This window comes from Lathamus discolor, chromosome 4 (genome assembly GCF_037157495.1).
Source record: "Lathamus discolor isolate bLatDis1 chromosome 4, bLatDis1.hap1, whole genome shotgun sequence".
NCBI lineage: Eukaryota > Metazoa > Chordata > Aves > Psittaciformes > Psittacidae > Lathamus > Lathamus discolor.
Genome location: NC_088887.1, coordinates 74,504,511 through 74,526,730, shown reverse-complemented (window position 1 = coordinate 74,526,730; position 22,220 = coordinate 74,504,511). Strand labels below are relative to the sequence as shown.

The 22,220-nt window shown below is 39.1% G+C and overlaps 1 protein-coding gene across 6 annotated transcripts in view; it reads right to left on the bottom strand.

The window, feature by feature from the left end:
* Positions 1-22,220, bottom strand: part of ABCC4 (ATP binding cassette subfamily C member 4 (PEL blood group)) — a 152,339-nt gene that overhangs the window by 52,577 nt on the left and 77,542 nt on the right. For 2 of the 6 annotated variants that reach the window (XM_065678058.1, XM_065678059.1), the window contains one exon: positions 13,798-13,877. In XM_065678058.1, coding sequence (XP_065534130.1) covers positions 13,798-13,877 — 80 coding nt within the window. The other 4 variants (XR_010612358.1, XM_065678062.1, XM_065678061.1 and 1 more) reach the window with 4 other exon arrangements.

Genomic DNA, 22,220 nt, shown 5'->3' with positions numbered 1-22,220 from the left:
TTGACTGCATTAACTTAGGGCACTCTCAGTCAGACTGTGCTGTCTGAAGCAAAGCCAGGTCAAGAAACTACAAAACCCCACTCTGTTCATACTTGCTTGGCATCACCTTTCCTCCCCCTCCCCTCCCCCTTACTAAAACTATTTCCTCATTGGCTGTGCCAAATAACTGCATGCACAATCAATCCCTAATCCAGTTCTAACATTCTCTTTTTCCTTGAACACACTACTGTATTTTCTAACATGTTTCTGCAAACCGAACTGCCTGGACTGACAGTCCTGCAGCTCTGTTAAAGCACAACTAACTGCACAGGCTGCGGGTTACACTGGCACAGCAGAGGACAAGCTCCCCTGGGGAGAAGCTTCATTGCAATGAGCAGATCAGAGTGATAAACATTTCACTTGGGCCAGATGCATCCAGAGCAGCATATTGAACCACACTAGACATTTTTTGCTGGTTTTGTCCTTGATTACAAAAAAAACAGCAAATATCCAAATAGAAACCATTTACCTTTGTACCGCAATCCTTGGACATAAACAGCTCTACTTCATTTTATTCACTTAGAGTGCCTGAGTTGAGGCGTGTAGTCTTGTCTTTAAACTACCTTTTTAATGAAATTTATGGGTTTTCTTTTGGAACTGGTTAAAAAAAAAAAAAGGACATATGGCTGTTTATACTGTTGCTTGCCTCAAACTGTCAGGAACAGATTTGGCTCGAGAGAAAAAGCAATGAAGACTCAGGAGTACTAGAGAAGAAATGTTGCACATAACTCCAATATTTAAAAGACATCTCGGATGTTGTCCTTTTCTGAAGCAACCAGGGACAGGAATCTTTGACAGGAATGGCAGCTCTCAGCCAGTGCTAATTCAGCTTTAGGAAAATGTGCACCACAAGAAAACTAGGAGTACAAAGAAAAGACAACCAATGGACTGAAAGAGGAAAAAAAAGGCACAGCTGGAAAAGAAATGAAAACTGATATTTCAGATAAACTGAACGAAAGAAAAAAGTAAGAACTAAATGCTGCCAGCTCTAAAAGCTTCAAAACCAGCTTGTCTTGTCTCCTATAAGACACCCTCTCCTCTTCTGCATCCTGCTATTTGCAATTAGTTGGCAAGAAGTTACCTAACTAAATCTGTATGTCACTGCAAATGGCCTGAATGCATGTCAGATATATCACAGAAATGTATCTGAAATTCCCAATCACATCCTTAATGCCAGTACCTTCTATTTGCTCTTGTCTCTTTAAGATAGTCTTTCTGTATCATTGTTTTTCCAAGCAAACAAGCATACACTTAGCTCCTCAGGGCAAATGTTTTCAGTGCCACCAACATGCTCATTCATTGACTTGGCATGCATTCTGCCATTAAGTTAGAAGCCTTAATATTTGTTTTGAGTTTTGTGGCGAACTGTGTCCAATTGTTCTTTAACAAGTGACCTTATATTAAAAAGGGTGTTTTCTTTGATACATTGGCACTGCCACTATTCTGTTGTATTTAAACAGCATCCTATCATCAATAATCTCTTAAGTCTACAACAAAGGCTAGAAATAGGCCTCCTGGGCACCCTGGGCCAAGAGGCTTAACTACCTTATGCAGGTCTCAATCCCAACAGCAATTCTCAAAACTCGCAGCCCGTATGTTGTCTGAGACTTCCAGATATTGATGCTTTAGTAATCAAGCCCAGGACTCCCTGATGCTGCCAGACATTCAAAATACTTGTCCTTTAAAACTCTGCATTACGTTCCTACATCGTATAGAGGTTATTTTATTTTTTATCATGAATTATCTTCACTCATGTAAGAAATTAGTTGCCAGGGCCCTTCGGCTATGGTAAAAAGTTACTTGCAGCTAATACAATTTTTCCATGAAAAATCAAGCTTTCAGCAGAACCAAAGCTATGGCCTCTACTTATGCATCTCTGCTTGCTGGAGACCAATACTGTCACACAAAAAATGACAGCGCCAACTGTCTCATGGATGTCTGTAGACAATGTATTTTTCTATTTATGAGCAATAAAAACCTGAAAAGGACCTTTAATTTGATTTTCTCAGATGCTTTTCTTCTGTCGCTCCTTGTGCTCACTAGGCACTTCTGCACAAAAGTGTTCTCAGTGATTTGGGCAGCAAGGCCCAACTTTGCAATGAGGATCTCTATAAAAGTGAGAGTTCCTTTTCTTAAGGGTGTAGGAAGTTAAGTTATACCTTTATTCTGATCTGCCTATATAAATCATGTAAAAAGTTAATACATTTTTGTGTTCAGCAGTGCTAAGTTTGTTGTCAACTCTTGTAAATATATGCAGTCCCTATATTCTTACAGCTACATCCTGACACTGTTCTTTTCCCAAGGAAAAAAAAGCACACACACACACGAACTATTCACATAAACTATAGTGCTTTTTGTACCATGACATGTGGAACACCTCAGATGCCAAGCACAATTTTACATGGTTGCTTGAGGAAACAGCATTAATCAGAGAGTGTAGAACATGCACACACACATGCTTTGCTTTTTGCACAACTCTTGCCAGAACCTGCCTGAAACAGTACAGAAAAATGTCTGGCACCACCCAACCCTCCCAGAAACTTCTTCTCAGGTAGCGGAAAGCATCCCTTTCCATTATAGTAATTTAGTGGGTTTGTGACTCCAGTACGCCCCACCATTGCCAAGTGTGGCCACTTTGTTGGCTGTTCCACTTGCTTTAAGATTCCCAAAGCAATGCATTTTTTATCTCCTCTATCAACCCCTGCTGCCAAATAACCGATAGTTTTAAAGGAAAATAAAGAATGGCTTGGCAATTTCTGCTCCCCTCCTACCTCTTAGAAGTCATTTCCAAAACCCTTCCCAGGCTACAGAAGCCCAAGACGTCCCCACTGAGCAGAGACCCTGATGAAATCAAAACATTTGATTCAACAATGGGTACTTTTCTCTTTAGTACTACTACAAATGGTTTATTCTCTACTTAGTTCTTTGCTCATATGCTTAGCACTTTATCAGCAGATGCCAATTCACCAATGTTTGTCCTCGGTCTCATCCCACTGACAATCCTTCTAAAAGCAGTTTATCTCTCTGTGATAATTCTTGTTTCGTTTTGGGTTTTTTCCCCATAGAAGAGGCACATGGACATAGAACAAAACAAAAATAAAAAAATATCTCACTGATTTCAGGCTATTAGATTGCAGGAGATTTTACAGGCTGATACAAAATGACACTGAAAATGGGTAGTAAAAGGACTGGAAAGGGATAGGTCTTTTGACACCCCCAGTACAAAACTGTGAATGCTGGAGTACCAAACAGGGAATGGACCACAGAAAGCAGCCAGGTTCTCATGCTCTCCCCAAACAGCATCTCCTGTTGCTGCTGCTGGCGAAAGACCACTGGCCTAGACAGACCACTGCTGTGACCCTGCATGACATTCTGCAGTGTTCTTACAGTCTAACCTATTCATTTAGTTGCTAAAATACTGTCCACTGTTCCTGTGGGGGATTCTCCACAGCTCATGATGATATCTTAACCTTTTCATTCACGCTGTGCCCATTTTTCTCCCAGTTTTTCTAAATGTTTGGCAGAATCTGGCTTACCGCAGATTGTGCTGCCCTGTATGTCGCAGTTTTGCAACTCTGTCTTACAGATATTTGCACTTTCCTGCCCCAGGCCTCTAGTCCTCCATGGCCATAATGCCAGAGCAGCCCTGTACCCTCCCCAGGAATACCTCATTTTCAACTGCATGACCTTTTCTGCTCAGCCAAGTCTAATTGTTTTGCCAGAAGTCAATTCTGGGTCTTTCAGCAACTTTAAAAGCTTTGTTCTACATTTGAACTGTGGGCTCTTCTGTTAAAAACAGTATCAGCTCTTCAGTAACGCAGCTCTTCAGTCTTACAGCAATTAGAATCTTGTAAGCATTTTAGTATTTGTTCTTGCTATTTAAAATACACTATTCGTATATTTATTTTTAGGTGGAATGAGGTAATGTTCATATTTCTGTAAATTCCACAGTGGCCCTTCTGCCCCAGTAAAATAAAAACTGAAAAATGAAGGACTGCAGCACCAGCTATCCTGAAAAATAAAACTACTTTCTGTTCTTTTCTGGTCATACTCTTTCATAGCAGATATGCAAAAAAATGCTTTTTAGCCTGTCTTTGGGGTTTTTTCCTAACTTCCCCTGAGCTTTGCCACTCTGACAGGGCTACAAAATACTACTTTCCTAGTCAAAATAAACTCCTGGCTGGTAATTCTTCAGTACTACATTCTGCTCAGTGATCACTCGGCTCTGGGAAGTTTAACAGTGGCCTGACACTTTCAGCAGTCACATTTTAACTAACCAGAACCAGCTTCTCACCACCACCACCATCAAGTTTCACCCTGTTCAGCCATGGTCTACAGGTACCGAACCCAGTGGCATCTCCAGAAGTAAAAAGAAACTTCCTTGGTGAAGAACAAACATTATTACCGTGGCCCATATGCTGTGCATGGACCATCGGGAAGACTTTCCACAAGTCATCAGGAAGACTTTCCTTTACACAAACCATCAACAAAGACACACTTACCAAAGTAAGTAACTGATACCAGGTCTGACCCCAAAATCCAGACTTTCTATCAGTGAGAAAAATGAAAAATTATTCTTCTCAGTATTAAGATATTTTCCCAGTATTATGTTATGTTTAAGAGGAGGACGGACAACTGCATCAGGTACCAAAGTGAGCACATTTAGAAGGGTAAATCTAAACCCATTATTTCAGCATACAAGTTGCTTTCATAGTAAGAGAGCTCTGCTTATTTAAACATTAGACTGATTTCAAAACCCAATTAAGAAAAACAGAAAGAAAAAGAGATTTAGGAATATAACTGTGGAAGAATTGATTCACTCAGCATCCTTCTTCCACAGTGCAGGAACAGCTATTACGGAGCCTGTGAAAGATCCTTCCTTTCTTAACACACAAATTTCCACTATTTCAAGAATGCAATCAAAGTGAATAATTTTTTTTTAAATTATACAAGCCTAGCCTGTAATGCAGCCAGAGACATGTGACATTCAGTTCCCAGCTGAACTCTCATCTTTTGCTGTATAAAACTGCCCATACTGCAGCCTCTACCTGTTGAAGAACAAAGTCTTAGAATCCCAGAATGGTTTGGGCTGGAAAAGACTTTAAAGGTCATCCAGTTCCAACCCCCTGCCATGGGCAGGGACACCTTCCACTAGCCCAGGTTGCTCAAAGCCCTGTCCAACCTGGCCTTGAACACTGCCAGGGATGGAGCATTCACAAGTTTCTTGGGCAGCCTGTTCCAGTGCCTCATCTGGAGTTTTCAAATGAGCTGCAGAGTTCACCAGACAGCCATGCTATCAGTTTCAGCAAGAAGAAAGTTCTTATGTTCTGCATGAGATGCACACATAACCCTGGCAGCACATTCCTATGAGATGCAGTCTTCCTTTTGCTAATGATAATTCCTTGTTCCACATGTTTGTTTTGAGCATAAATATGCATAATGATTTAACACACACACACACACACACACACCAGCTATACAGCTTAGTAATTCAAATTACCCCCAAGTTCCTCCCTCCTTCTTGAATCAAAAGTGAAATCTCTGGAAGTCCCTTTGCTGAACAGTGAAATCCCAATTTGTAAGCACACATTGTCCTATCTATAGCATATCAGCAGTTTCAGGCAATCTAGATTTGTCCTTATCACCATTTGGAACAGGATTGTTACACTGTTATGACTGACAGCAGAATTAAAAGATTTCTAGCTACTGTGAAGTGTTAGAAATGTTAATGATCTTCACAAGTCTTAAGAACAATCATCAGTTTGAGCTACAGATATGAAAGGCTGCAATAATGCTTAAAACCTCAGGTAAGTACTTAATAATAACAGTAAATTTCCACCTTGGCACCAAAAGCAGAAGAAATATAATACAGAGATATGGACCAAAAAGAAAAGGAGAAAACTGCAGAACGTAAGTTCACTGACATCAGAGTATTTCTTTGCCCTCTTTCAGAATAAGAAAGGCAACAAGAAAATATCTTCTAACAGATACAAAGAGCCCCAGACAAATGGAGTCTCTCTCTGGAACTTCTCCACCATAACCAAAAGGGGAGAAATTCCCAAACCACACAGAATGGGGGCACATCACTGGACCTCCACACAACTATCCTGCTTTCTAGAAGCTGAAAATGTCTTGAGGGTAATCTGATAAAAGAAAATAGAGAAGCCAATTTGGAGAAAAGACTATTGAAACCTGACTGAAATTTGTATTTAGAGGTTTCAGTCCAATGTACCAAACTACCACAAAGAACAACTACATTTTTGTCTTCCTACCACTAAGCCGCAATCTGCTTAAAATGTTCGAGAAATGACAAGGAAGGCTGCACCTTACAATGCTCATGTGCTCTAGAAAAAGAAATAGAGAAGACAGAATTCCCGCAGGTGAAAGCTAGCTTTATTTTTCCCCAAGTACTATATTCAAAATACCAGTATTCCACACGTCATTGAGAAAACAGGAGGAATAGCCTAGTTACAAAAGTATTATCTACATTTACCTTATAAATGGAGAAGTATGGAAACAAAAAGGAAAATAGTAAAGAAAAACAAGAAAAGCAGAAAAGTGGTAAAGGAAACATAAGGAAGCAAGATGACAAAAGGTAAGAAAACCACATTTTCCAGTATTACTTTATCTACTTTCCCATGTTAAATATGGGGTTGCATCTTCAAATCTTATTAACACTAAGAAAATACAAAACCTAAGAAGGTTACACATTTAATTTTTGTTACTGCAATGATACCTATGGCCTTGATACTAATACATGGAGAATGACAGGCATACTTGTTCTTACAAAAATTCTACACACAAATACAAATGGGTAAAAAAAAATGGCCTGAGGGAAAGGATTGAGCTTGATTACACATGACTGCTACAGTGAGAACAGACCTTTAGCCTTCTCTAAAAAACGAAGATCTCTGTATAAACAGGAATCCAACTATCAGCAGCAACTCTATAGCCTTTATGTGTTTTATCCCATGCACATATCATCAATCTGAGTAAATACACAGTCCATATGATGCAAGACACTGATCCTTACATTCAAAGGAATCGATGACAGGTACAGCATAAAGACCAGCAATAGCTTTGGCATAGATTATCTCCACTGCTGGTCACCATCAACAAGACTAATTGGCTACTGGGACTTAACAATCAAGGCATTCAGGGACAGTGGAATGAAAGGTCAATAAAGAACTGCATTATTTAGATGACTGTGCTAAACTCACAGCTCCTGCATGTTGGTCTGGGAGACACAAGCACAAACCAAGCCTCCTATTCCTCCTCAACCTCCCGCCCCCCTTTTTTATGGGGAGAGGGAAAGGAGAGGGAAAGGGGAGAAGGGTGATGGTGATGACCAGGAAGGCAGGATGGACAGTCTTTTCTTCGTTCATTTAATGATAACGTGTGTAACCTTCTGTATGTACGCACATACAGAACGTATCAAATGACTATACTAAAAATTAGTTTTTATAATAATTACTATTATTATTATTTTAACCTTTTTTTGAAATTAAAATTCAAAAGTAACCAATGAAAAATATATACCACATTATTTTTCTTTACATTTTAACTGGTCTCTTATTACGCACTAGCAAAACGCACTGTACCATGCTTCTTGGGAATGTGCAGTTAGAACATCAGTTCCACAGCCAGAAAGTTACATGAGATTTCAGTAGTCAAATGCCACCAGGCAACTGTTAGGGTTTTTTTATTATTTTATTTTTTGTTTAAACCTCAGCACAGCTGCAGAATCTTGTGATCTAACCATCAAACAAAACTACCAGGATTCAGCAGAAGTGAAACCAAAAGGTGTCTCCAAGATACAGGTCTGCTCTATGTACCAGGCTAAAGAGAATATGCTGACATTTAACACAGATCCCACACAACTCTCACAGCTGTTATTTTCTGACAGCATATTTATGATCATATTTTAGATGCACCCATGCAAACACTCAGAACAAGCTACTATTAAATGAACAGAAATCTCTCTTAAAACTCACACATGCACGCATACATACAAAACCTGGCTAAAGTGGAATAAACAACACAACAAATCCCCAGAACCCCACCTCTCACAGGAATCACAAAATAACAACGTCATTGTTAAACTAAAAGATCCTGGAATTCCTTCTACACACTTTCCCTGACATCTTCACACAATAAAATGCAGGGGTCAATGGCAGTGAAACAAGGGACGGCAGTTCCACTCTTGTGCACATACGAAAGCAAGTGACCCAAGCTATTATTCCAGCCTGAGGCACTTTTTGTTCCTAATATCCAGATGCAGCAGCTTTTATTTTCCTTTCTTTTCTTTTTTTTTTCCCCTTGAAAAAAAGAAATGACTGTGGACACCTCCTTCACATTTTCCTTTTCTTCAGCATTTTCACTTCATAAAGCTGCAGTCAATGTGTTTTGTGTGTAGTGAGAAGGGAATGGCACATTCAGTGGTGGTCTCAGCCGCAGCCTACATTGGTGGCTCAAGTAGTCTCAGGATTAGGTCTTTGTGTGTGATGAAAGGATATGAAAAGTCAGTTATTTAAGTTCAGTCAAGCTGTTGATTTTGGGGAGGAAAAAGGTTTTGCAATTCAGTTTTCCTCAATAAATCATTGCCCTTTTTCAAGATAGTTCACATGTTCACAGTGTTCTCCAGAAACAAAACAGATCATGATTTTTCCCCCCCTCAATCCAGCACAGGGTAAGAAATCAAAATGAAGGGGCCATCACATTAAGTTACTCAAATTCACTGGAAACAAAAGCAGAAAAATCAACTCTGTTAACAAGTAATAATATCACTGAAGAATTAAAAGGGCAAGAAACTAGAGAAAAAAAATCCCTTTAAAATTTATCATAATAATTAACAAAACCAAAAAGAAGTCTGAAATGTATTTCACTGTCCTATATATCCAATCAGTTTACACATATAATTTTCAACCAATAGTTTTATCAGTTTGGGTACTCATCCTGCATCACCCAAGACCATTATTTAAAGATGTTAAGCCTCTGCAGATCTATCTCAAGTCAAAGTGAGATTCAGGGACTAAAAATAAGCCTCATTTTGTCGAGTTCTCAAAAACAGGGCATCCAAAATACTGGCCACTTAGGAACATCTGGGCTAATGTACATAAAATACTATTAAGGATATTGGATTCTTAATTCCCAATTCTTCCCTGTTAAATTCTTTTATTCTGTTCCTTAGCTGACCTTTTCCTGAATTTATATAGTGTTGTTTATTAGTGCTGCTTTGAGCTAGACATTGCTATGCATTTTAACCAGGATATTTTAAACTACAAGCCCCACACCTACCACTGAAGTCCACATCAACAGAACCTTGTACTCCCACAGAGCTTAAGGCAGGAGGAGGAACAACAGTTGGTTATAACACTGAGTAAATCAGCTGGTATTTTCAGAGAAGCCTAAGAAAATTAAGTAACAAAATCCCAGTTTTCTTATATGGCCCCTGAGTTCCTTAACTCCCTTTGGACTTACTCATAGGATGATCAAATTTGTAACAAGGGAGCATTTCTGCAATTATTTGGGTAGCTCTTTGAGGCTGGTGTCAGGCCCGCCCTCTGATTAACAAATACATGAATAAAGCACATGTATCTACATGAAGTAGATTTTTAAGTCCTCTTAGAAAGTTCTAAAGCACTGTGATGGCCTTCATACAAGTGACCCTTCACCTGAGGAGATGGCAACTTAGTTGGAAAACACCTGCCACAAATCCTTAACTCAGAAAAAAGAAAGCAAGATGCAGAACTGAGGTTAACAGGACTATGGTAAGTAACTAAAAATACATCAGTTCACAAAGAAACCCAAACACCATCTTCACCAAACAAGTTCATTCAGCTTTCTGACTATCTGAATCAACCCACAAACATTAATTACTACCTGATTTACAAACATACTGAGTGCCATATTTGGTTAAATAAATGAACATAGCATTGCTTTTTATTTTTTAGGAGATGGGGTATGGAACTTGACAGCTAGCCACGCTCCATCACAGCAGACAAGGCCCAGGCTTAGGCTGCGGACTGTAAAGTGCAGATTTTTATTTCAATGACCTTTGAACTGGACTGTACGCATACAACTAAAGATAATCTCAGTTGCATTACCTAGCTTTGGTTTCTTTTCAGTTTCTATCCTTCAGATATACTCACAGAGCCCTGTTCAAAAGCCACGTAGTCGAACATAGCCATACATGTGTTCTCATAAAAGAGGCTTATTTTTTATTTATAAATCTTGTGGCTACAGCAGCAATTTCTACAAAAAAAAAAAAAAGATAGTCAACTGCACTAACATGGCATGTCTCATATACTGCTGAAATTCGTTAAGTTAAAAAATGACTGCCTTGTTCTAGTGAGGACTGCCCCTCCTGCCCCCAGTCTCTTCAAAGTAGGTGTGCTATATTTTAGTGCACTTAAAAGCCAAGAAAGAAAGGACAGCATTTAAATTTAAAGGCAGTGAGAGCTGCCACTTTGGGAGTTATTGCAAAGCAACAGTTTTGCAAACTCTAGACAAGACTTTCAGAATACACAAGGTCTATGATGCATTTTTGTGCTTGCCACGGTCATTTTTGTTTTGCCGTTAACAAGTATGTGTACAGTAACTATCTACTATCTTGAAGAGAACCAACTGTTTCTTCTTTGTTGACCCAATGGAAGATGCAAAAAAAATGCAAGTCTTTTAGCTGAAAGAATTAATTTTCATCCCATATAGCTGTCTAGACTCATCATGCTCATTCTGACTGCAGTTCAGTGTATAAATCTTATTAGGCACCCTAAAAAGAACACTATCAATTTTTAGCATTGCCTTAAAATCTCTACTCAGTGCAACTATAAAATTTCAAAACTAGTGGATTTTATTTATTTATCTGTAGATATTTAAATGGGCTGATCTTGTAGGTTTTCGGTGTCCAATCACATTGTGTTTATCTGTGCAGAAATTATACACTCACTTGCCAATATAGTAAAAGGGTGGAATGCTTCATAATGATCTTAGCAGTAACTCAGAAAAACGACCACTTCTTCAATGCAAATCCGCTCAAGAAAAGCTTCTACACACAAAGTAAGATGAACCAGTTACTGCATTGTTTATTAAGTTTCACTTGATTTCTCCTGACAACCATTTAAACAATGAATGTTGGGAAATGTCTCTCAAAGAATCAGCAACAATGGCTGGGATCAGGGCTTTTATATTTAGCTAATACTGTTTTTAGAAAGGAGAAAATATTTCTTCCTGAAGGGATTATAAAGTCTTATAAAAGACACCTGCAAACAAAACAAGTGACAAAAGATCTCTATCATAATTGATAACAGTTATCCTGTGTAAAAATCTATGCTTCTTCAGAAATAAATATATCTTTGCTATTGAATTTCAAAAGGCACCCACTAACCAACAAGCCTGCTGATCAAGAACAGTAAGTTTGAGGAAACCTGCCAAGAAGGAAGTGCCTTTGTCTTATGGATAGCAGCACATTATTAGTCAACAATAAGTTCCTAAATTTTCTTTTCTGATGCCAAACAGGTAAGCTTTGAAGCATAGTATCTTTTTAATAGTGTACTGGACATGTAACATCTACTTCATTTTTTTAAGAAACAAAACTTCTCACTCAGAATTCAAAGTTTGGAATTGAGAAATAATTCAAAAGCCAATTTAAAGGAAATGCAAAAACTAATCAACATGAGGGGAAATGTTTACAAAAATGCAGATTACAGTAGGCACCTGAAAGAAGAAAACAGTCACATAGAGAGCAACAGCCTTCATTCTTTCATCCCAAACTAGTTAAGTTTTGGTAAGCATATACAGCCTGAAGTATCTACATAGTGGTCAAATAACTAAGTTTTCCAATCTGCTAGTAGACAATTCAGCCCTTTGTATGTGCCATGCATACAGGTCGTCTTCTTCCTTAGTTTTCTTTTGGAGCAAACCAGTTGATTCCCTCAGAAAAAGAGAAGAGTATAATTCTCAAAAGAGTTTGCTTCAGGGTCTGCTCCCAAAGGGAAGTATGGGCAAGACCACACCAATTTTGTCTCCCTCTGCTTATGCAGACTTCTCTAATACTTTCCCAGCAAATTTTGCATCCTCAGACAACCCCACATGCCTTTAAACCACATGCCAGGGCATGCAGGACACCCACTCAGTTTCTTGCTAAGAAAACACCATGCAAGTGGGCTGCAACACAACTTTCACATTACTGAAAGTGTACAGAACTAAGGACAAGGGTTAATAATTTTATTTCAAAACCACAGCATCCAAAGGATGCTCTGGCCATGTGTAGTATAAACATACACAGTGATGTCTGCCGTAAAGGGGACAAACTCGTCTGCACTGCTTGGTCTAACAGCCAAGGAGCACTGTGCAAAAGAGATGGTTTTGATTTTGTGGATGTTAAGTCCTATGCTAAGAGAAGAGGATAATGATTGCAGGACAGCCTGATCTTCCAGCCAAAAAAAGGAATATGTATTGTCCCAAGAGATCTGAAAAAGTAAAATAGTCTGTCTAATAAGACAGAGACTGAACAAAATATTCAATCTGTATAACCAGTAGAAAATAAGCGGTGTGTTACAGAAAGATGTTTATATTGTACTTTCAGGAAGGAGTCTGTCAGGGCCTTAAAAGCCCATGAACTCAAAATCTTGAAATTCACTCCCTAACTCTCAAAAAACCCCAATCACTTTAAGTGACAGGTAAAATACCTCACCTTCCTTTCTTCTCCAAAAATGACGTGGCACTGTAAAGCTTTGCGAAATAAACGCACATCTTAACTTTAACAACTTAAACAAACTAGGAAAAACTTTACCTTAAAAAGTGTTTTTAACTCACTCCTTGGAACATACCTTTTTCTTTCCTATTTTCAAGAGTTCAGCACTAACACGATTAAACTGCTCAACCCACAGTGTCTTTGGCTTATTTTTAAAGAAGTCAAAACAAGGTTTAGATCCTGAATAAGTTATCTCTAAGAGACAAAGAGAAGTTAGCAACAGCGCCTTAAGAAACCTTTCTGATTTGAGCATGACAGCTCTGATCCACTAAGTGGATCCAAGTCACTGTTTTCTCTAGCCTCCATGATTGTGTGTGATTCATGTTATTTTTGTACAGCACACTCAATTTTTTTTTTAGCTTTATCCTTCCACATTTTTTATAAGGAGGATTAAATAGCAACTGCAACAGAAAAATTACCTTGATGTCATATATAATCCCTTATCCTTTCATCGTCACCAAAATCTCAGTGCTTTGTCCATCTTTCTTGTCTGCAGCAACTTATTTCACTTGTTCCTATTAAGGCTATTATATTCACCCTATTACTACTAATCTTTTCTTTGTAAATAGCCACACCTATTTTAATCCAAAATGGTGTGGTAAGCATTTGATTCTTTGTGGAAGTAGACATTTAATTAGGTTAATCTGTGCTATCTTTTCATGCAAGTTGATTGTTTCTTTACTATGGACATATTTCTTATAACAGCAATAAGCTTGCCAGATCGCTTGAAGGCAAATCAGGAGCAATTTACCAAGCATGTAGCTACTATGAACTGAAATCTTGACATAATAGCAAGTTGTGTATAGCCACTCCTACCTGCCAGTTATTACTCATGTTAGCTTTTTACCGACACATTAAATTTCAGCCACACCTTTCTTTCACAAACAAGTACTTTCTTTCAACTCAGCTACATCTGTGACAAATAGCTGATCTTCACCAGAGCATACGGGAATCTAAATTCAGAATGCAGTGCAGAAGGCTTTGACAGCAGCAACTGAAATTACCTGCACAAAGTCCAAAAATGTCAATGGAAGCAAGTCATCCAGGTGGCCAGTATCTTTGGAGAAACGATTCAAGATTCTTCCTGCAGAAACAGAGTTGGAGAAGAAAAGAAAAAGAAAGTAAATATAATTCCAGAAAAGATCAAAATATCTCAAACATACCACGTTTTACCATTTTAGAAACAGTTAAAAGGAAACAGCTGGAATCTAAAGATAAAAAGACAACTTCTGAAACCACCATGAAGGGAATCTTTTACAACCACGGCAGTGTATTTTGAAGAATACTTTTTTACAAATGTCTTCTACCCAGATATAAACTCTGTGCTTAAAATGCTATGAAAAAATTAAAATGGGCTTTGAAGATAATAGTTCAATAGAATTTAACACGTAAAACATGCTTTATATGCTCAGCATGTGCAGGTAAAGGTTTACAGTTCGGACAACTTGGTGCAAGTTTCATCAAGTAAAATCAGCCAGAGTTTGCTCCTATCCTGAAACTCACTAGTGCTCACATGTCCCAGATAGATCACAGTTGATCTAACTGATCCTTTTTAGCATTTCTGTTCCCACGCCTCCACCATTATATGTGGATTCAAATTTCAGCATTTCTGAAATGAAATTTGAGACAGATTTCATGCAGCCTTACATTTATACTCATTCAAAACCATGACAATACCGATCTTTATTAAAGCTAATAAAACAATTTTTAATCTGCTGTCAGTGAAGCATTTACGCTTCTCTATTTTCCCAAGTTCTACTTGAGTGAAAAATTCAGTTATAGCAAGAGTTCTGTAACAATTAAAGTCACAATGCTGCCACCTGTAAGTGGATTAGTGTCTTTCTCTATTAATCGATATCTCTACTCACCAGGAAAGAAACTAAGCTAAGGATGGGAATCTGGCCTTTTCTAAGATGTGTAATGCCCATACATGCATTCACATTGCTTTTTTTATCTACATATATCTTGATTCAGTTATTACTTCTAACTGGTACAAACACATTCACTGCATTGGCAACAAAAGACTTTTCTTTTTCTTTTCAAAGGAGCTCATTAAACTGAAAGTAGTTCAGTTTAAAGTTTCCAAGGAGTGTGTTGGAGACGTAATTCAAAGATAAAAGATACTGAAGTAACTTCTGTAGCAATCATCAGTTTAGTTTTCTGTTCACAGCTGCCTCGGGATTATGGATTTTGTTGCGTAATACTGACTTCTTCTTTTAAGGGAATTTCTGTTCCACACCAAGCAACATACAAAACATGCTCTGCTAAGGCCTGAGACAAGGCTCCAAAGAGAGATACCGATGACTAACAGCTTGTCCTGCAGTACTTTAACACCAAAAGCAGTTACTTAAGGCAGACAACAGTAGAATTTATCCATATTTTTAGGCTTTGCACAAGGAAGAGGAAGGGTATATAACAGCACAAGACAGCATCTCCTTCATGTGTTTTTACCAGGAATGGCAGCCGTGGATACTCCCTTTCACTTATTTCCTGTTGGGGCAAACACATCAGAAGGAACTCCAAGGCAATTTTTTTTCATGTTTCCTTTTCCTCTGATTTCCTTACAGAGAGACTGTCTGTGGTCAAGTGATCTAGTACATATGGCATGCATGCTCTAAGCTAAGACTTCTTAATATCTCTAAATATCCCATTCAGGTTATTTTCAAACAAACCCAGACTTCACTGGGAAAAAAAGAAGATAATTCAAAGAGGTTAAATGCTTCCTTCTGACAGGACTTTCCTGAGCAGCTTGTCCAGGAGGGAAACAAAATGGCACATTGGACTGTGCCAAAGTATTAACAATCTGTATCACGGAATCATAGAATAGTTACTTGCCTGAGTGACTTCACTTTATTTTACAGACTGAAGAGCAGGGCAAGGAAGATGACAGTGCCAGGCCCCTCTGTGAAATGCTCTGAGACCCACCAATTGCAAGCTGTACACAAGGGCAAAAGATTATTCCCACAGCGAGCAAATCTCACGTTACTTCAGCCTTAGAATCTCCTTTCGTCTCTTAACCCCAAATAAGTTTTATTTGCCGTGTTTTCAGACTGATGGAAGAAGCTATTGCACAAGCTATCTGCAACACTATGGGGAGGCGGCAAGGTCACTCAGGCTGGCTGCTTTCCATAGCCACAGCACAAGTCAGGTCAATGTCAGCACCTCCAGGAATCAAGCAATGTGTTTACAATCACCATCATCCCACAGGTGGGACAGCACATACAAACTTGTTCCTGGAAAAGCACTGTGCTTACTCTCATTTTGTACAGTATAGACAAGGCCTGAAGGGCTAGAGAAGCCATTACAAAGTCAGTGTAATGTTGCTTGCTGTGAAAAGAGATTTAACTCTTGGGTTGTTTTAGTTCCAGCAGTATCTTAGAATTTAGCTGTTATTTCCCTCCCTTGAGATTCCTATTGAAGAGTCACCTGGTAAAGTTGCTCAAGGAGGAATTTGCCGATTTTGAGTCTAGGTTTTGGTTTGGGATTTTTCATCAACTGTGGATACGACACGATGTGACATTTCAGTTGGAAGGGACCTACAGCAATCACCTAGTCCAACTGCCTAACCAGTTCAAGGCTGACCAAAAGTTTATCCAAATGCCTCTTAAACACTGACAGGCTTGGGGCATTGACCACCTCTCTAGGAAGCCTATTCCAGTGTTTGATCACCCCCTCAGTAAAGAAATGCTTCCTAATGTCCAGTTTAAATCTCCCCTGGTTCAGCTTTGAACCACTCCCACACATTCTATGACTGGATATCAAGGAGAAGAGCTTAGGAGAAGGCTGTGACAACCTCCAGCCATTTCCTGAGAAAGTTTGTGTTGCAACAAGAGCTTTAGGCTGCAAGCATGATACAAATCTGTCCTTGTGCTTTCAGGGGTAAAAAGCTGGTATAGATATAAATGAGAGCTGCTGAATACTTGCTTTCATGCTGCACACCAAGAGCAACTGCAGCAGTATTTACCTCCACAGCAACACCTCTTCCAGGGAAGTTCTTTGAGGAACATAGTCTGAAAGAAAAGCTTAGCTCACCTGAGCTGGCCTCAGTAGTCCTCTAGCTTTATTATCTCTTCTGTGTTGCCACTAACCACCAACTACTCCAATTCCCATTGGTAATCAAGCTGCTAATCAATTGCAAAAACTATTTTTGGCGATCACCTTATTAAATGGTTAACAGTGTTTCTATACACTGTGTTCTGACTGAGCTGTGAGCTGCCACTAGGAAAGTGGAAATTAATCTGACACTATCAATAAAACATGAAAACATCTTTTAATCTGGCTAATCCTCTTTAAAATGTAAATACAGTAATTCTGTAAAATGATATAGACTAAAATATGAGTGAGCAAAAGAAACAATATATGAAAAAGACAGACCTTGACAACTGGAGCCTTTTACCCTCCACCTGATAGAATCATAGAATCATAGAATAGTTAGGGTTGGAAAGGACCTCAAGATCATCTAGTTCCAACCTCCCTGCCATGGACTGGGACACCTCACACTAAACCATCCCACACAAGGCTTCATCCAACCTGGCCTTGAACACCACCAGGGATGGAGCACTCACAGCTTCCCTGGGCAACTGATTCCAGTGCCTCACCACCCTAACAGGAAAGAATTTCCTCCTTATATCCAATCTAAACTTCCCCTGTTTAAGTTTGAACCCGTTACCCCTTGTCCTGTCACTACAGTCCCTGACGAAGAGTCCCTCCCCAGCATCCCTATAGGCCCCCTTCAGATACTGGAAGGCTGCTATGAGGTCCCCACACAGCCTTCTCTTCTCCAGGCTGAACAGCCCCAACTTCCTCAGCCTGTCTTCATACGGGAGGTGCTCCAGTCCCCTGATCATCCTCAACTAAAGCAATTTAAACAGTGGGGACGTGAACCAGCTGCTTCCTAAATAAACATTCAGGTGAATCTCTGGTAGCAGAACTTCTTTTTTTTTTTTTTTTTTTTTAATTTTTAATTTTCAAGTTACTGAAAAAAAGTTACTTATGTTCTACTTAGTGTTTGCACACAGTAATTCTGGAAAACATCACCTGAAGTCAGGAAGCCTAGAAAAATACCTCGCTTCTCGCTAGGAGGTCCACATCTCCATCTTGTAACATTAATTTGGTGACCATTAATGCTTTTCTACTGCTAAAGCAAGTGACAGAGCCACAAGCCTTAGCCCTATTTTTGTTTATTGTTGGTTTTCAACGATATTACCCCAGTGACTGTATAGACAGATGTATTTCAGATCCTGTTCATACGGATATAACTGAACTGGCATTTTATTCAGCATTTGTCCTACACAGAAGCAAGCTACGGTAACCTACAAAAGCAAGTTCACTCACCATATACCAGAGAGTGCACCTCCAAGTAGAAGCGCTGTGCTTTGGAAATATCTGCAAAATGTGCCATAGCCATTGTGATATTGCATCCAGAGTGATTGCTACATTTGTAAAGGATGTCTACAAGCATATTTCACAAGGCATGAAGAAACAACTGTTTCCACGCACTGGAAGCACAATAAAATCAGTGGCTTGCTTATGCATTATTAAACATGCAAGCAAGAGGAAACATTCCAGCTAGGGAAGTTCAAGCAGCCATTTTGAGTCAGGACTCAAAATGCTTACAGTTATGACTATAGTTTCTACTAGGATTTGCAAACCTAACTTTTGGGAACGGTTCTTCAGATTAAAGAAACCATTATACCTGCACAACTCATTCCCCCACCAAGAAAATACATTTTCTTCTCCAGAACTTTTAATATCCTTCTCTCTGAAACTTACAGACTATCAACACCACCTTCCCACAATACTTCACACTTTCAAACCCCCCAAATACCTTAAGTAAGCATTCTGTGATATGGATATATGCCAAAAGACAGCAATTCTTAGATCTAGTCTAGTATTTTCGGTTTACAAAACTCTTCAAGCTCACTTAATACTTGCATCCTTTACTTATCCCAGCGAGTTTCGCTCTGGGCTTCAAAAGCAAAAAGAAAACACAAAAAACTTGTAAGGCGAAGGAGATTTCAAGAAAGCACGAACAAAAAAGTCTTTTAAGAAACCAAGAACTAAGCATGCCGATGTTACAACAGCATCCGAACTCGTGAATAGTATCTGCCTTTTTAATCGCTCAGGCTTCCATGTGGTGCGCAGCGTCAGTAGCAAGCTGCAAAAAGGAACGTGCTCTCTTCAACAGTCCTGTGTTTGTTTTTACATCAAATAACTTAATCAGAACACACACTGTTGTTAGATTTCTTCTGAAGTAATTAAATAACTATTCAATGCCAATTAATCACAGTTAAATAAGGGTCTGTCACCAAAGTGCTATGTACACATTTCAGACTATTTAATGGTCAAATACTTGGCAGTATGAAAGTTAAACAATGATTCATTAAACCTCCTCCACTACACAATAGTTAGGCTAAACTTGAAGTGAAAGAATCAAACCCCTTTTGTTCTCCATGAAAAAGACATCAAATTTCAGTATGTGATATTCTTTTCTGCCCCACTCTGTAAACTGCTTTAATTGCATGAATCAGAATGTGTTCAGGTGCTACATACCCACTTTGCTTCTGCAGGTGCCTACTGATACTTTGGAATAGATGTTCAAACCTGTCATCCAAATAATGAAAACACTTGACAGTGTGCCACACCTATTTAAAATGTTTATACATACTTTATGATGAAAGAAATATAATCCAAACTGAATCAACACTTGGGATGTAAACACCAGAAAAGAAAAGGTTTGGGTTTGTTTTTTTTTTTTTAAACAAGAAACTAGGATCCTCCAGTGGAACAGCCAAATGCCACCCATAGCATTCAGTATTGTGCAACCTAAATTCCAAGGACCCTAAGAGCAGCAGTATATTATTTCTAAATGTATTTGGCATTTCTAGTATACTCTGTTCGGCCAGTGCATTCACTGAAATACTTCTGTGTAACACAACAGAGTGGGCAGATTGATTTTATGTACCTCGCAAAGAGCTTACAAAGCCTTTGTACCCACTTGCTTCATCACACATTGCCGAAATACTTTGTTGCTACTTATCTAGTTCTCCGATTCGCCTCTTTGGAAAAGAAAAATTGTTTGATCGAAGCACCTTCCAGGGATAGAAAGCTTTTGCCACTTCTGTGTGCATGGGTGCATGCTCCTGGAGTCTTTTTCTCCTCTGAGATAAGGCTAATCCTCAACACAGAATTCTAATTGCATCGTACTTTAGTTCAATACATAAATGTTATTAATAAATACTGCTTTGCATAGTAACCTAAACTCCTCCATGGCAATTAGCCTAAATATCAATTTTCACAAGTACATTGCACTTACCAGGGAGGCAGTGCTCCAAATCTCCCTACCTACTCTGCAACAGTGAAGCCAGGAACACTCCCCAGCCCCCATGAAGAAAAGGTAACAAATTAAATACTATTATCTCATTAACTTGCCACTCAAAGGTGGATGCCAAGAGGATGGTGCCAGACTCTTTTCAGTGGTGCCCAGCGACAGATTGAGGAGCAATGGCCATAAACCAGAACACAAGAAGTTACATCTCAAAATAAGGAAGCACGACTTTACGTTAAGGGTGGCAGAGCACTGGAACAGGCTGCCAGGAGGGCTGTGGAGTCTCCCTCTCTGGAGACATTCAAAACCCGCCTGGACGTGTTCCTGTATAACCTGTTCTAGGTGGCCCTGCCTTGGCAGGGGGTTCCTTCCAGCCCTAACAATTCTGTGATCTTCCACCCCTTACTGCAAACTCACAGAAACCCATCTGAAAGCTACTTGTACTCCTAGGAACCAACTCAAGAAGGCAGTCAGCCATACATGTAAGCAACCCCAACTGGGACTGCAGACTTGCTTAAAAGGCAGTCATGCCACAGAGATGCTCTTCTAATTTACAGGGCTTCATGTTAAGTTAGTCGAAAGCACACACACCTCATGGCCACCTACTTCACTCAGCAAGGAGGAGAGGCTCCCAGGGCACCACACTCTGCCGACACCACACACCGAGGTACAACCTGCACGATGGAGGCACAGCACCAGCACCAAGGTGGCCATGGCAACATGGTGCCATCACCGCTCCCCATCCTAGGGAGATGCGCTACAATAGACCTTACTTTGCATATATGTAGAGGTGTTAACTTACCTGAAAGAGAGAAATCACAGAATATAGAATCATAGAATAGTTGGGTTGGAAGGGACCTTGAAGATCACCTAGTTCTAACCCCCCTGCATGGTTGCCCAAAGTGCCATCCAGGCTGGCCTAGAACACTTCCAGGGATGGTGCACATACTTTAGCAGTCTGAATTACAGTTTATTAAACCAAACACATTTTAAATGCACACACAGTAGTAAAATAATGCTCCGAAGCATGTATGTGGTGATAAAAGCGTACTCAAAGGTAGGAATAAAAGAAACAGCCGCACAGAATTGGGAACGTTTACATGTCCATCAATTTAACTACACTACATATGTTTCCCATTCTCTCAGTGGTATAAATTGACAGCTCCCCACACATCGTGCTGTTAAGCTATGGCATTCAGTAACTGATAAGTCTTCAGCCGTGCTCAGTTCACACACATATGCTGAAAAAAAAATAGAAAAAAGGAAAAAGTGCTGCAACTACAAGCAGCCTTCTATTTCATCAAAGCAGCGACAAAGTGGATTGTCCATATCAAACGTTGGCAGGAAGCAGACATTACATCAACCTTGTAAAATACAACTATGAAATCAACAAAATAATTAAAGATGGATTACCGACTTTGAAAGGAATTGTAAGTTTGTGAGATATTTATTCAGAAAGAAATCTGGAAATGCATCTCCTGCATAGCTGTCAATTACTGATCTTTTCTGGCTTTTCTTCCATATTTCTACAAAGAAACGTCAATAGGTCTGTTATCTTTTTTTAATGTATGTTTAGCACCACAAGTCCACACAAACTGCCATATACAGCATTACTGTCTTCCCCACAGGCATCCTATAAATATAAATAAGAAAATCTACCCCGTTTTTTTTAACTTAGCCGTCTGAAACTGACAGGAATATTATCGCTTCCTTAGACATTTGCAAATGGGCACAGTGGTGCCGGGCAAAAATATGCTGAGATCATAATATCCATTTATCTAAACTGCCAGCATGTAATAAATTCAGGTGGGATGCCTTCTATCCAAATTAATTTACTACTTGAAAAGGACTTTTTACACGAATGCTGTCAAACAGGAAAACAGTTAAGGAATGAGAAGAAAATGTGAACACTGTCTCTGATCTTATTTTTAAGTGTAGGATTTAAAGAAAGAAGGATAACTCTGACAAAGATAACAACTGAAAAAAAGGCTTCTTTGGAAATTAATTTCTATTTTTACTACTGATGTTAGTAAACTGTCTACTGCCTACATTACCTAGCACAAATACATTGGTCCTAACTGTATAGTTTTTTCTTGAACT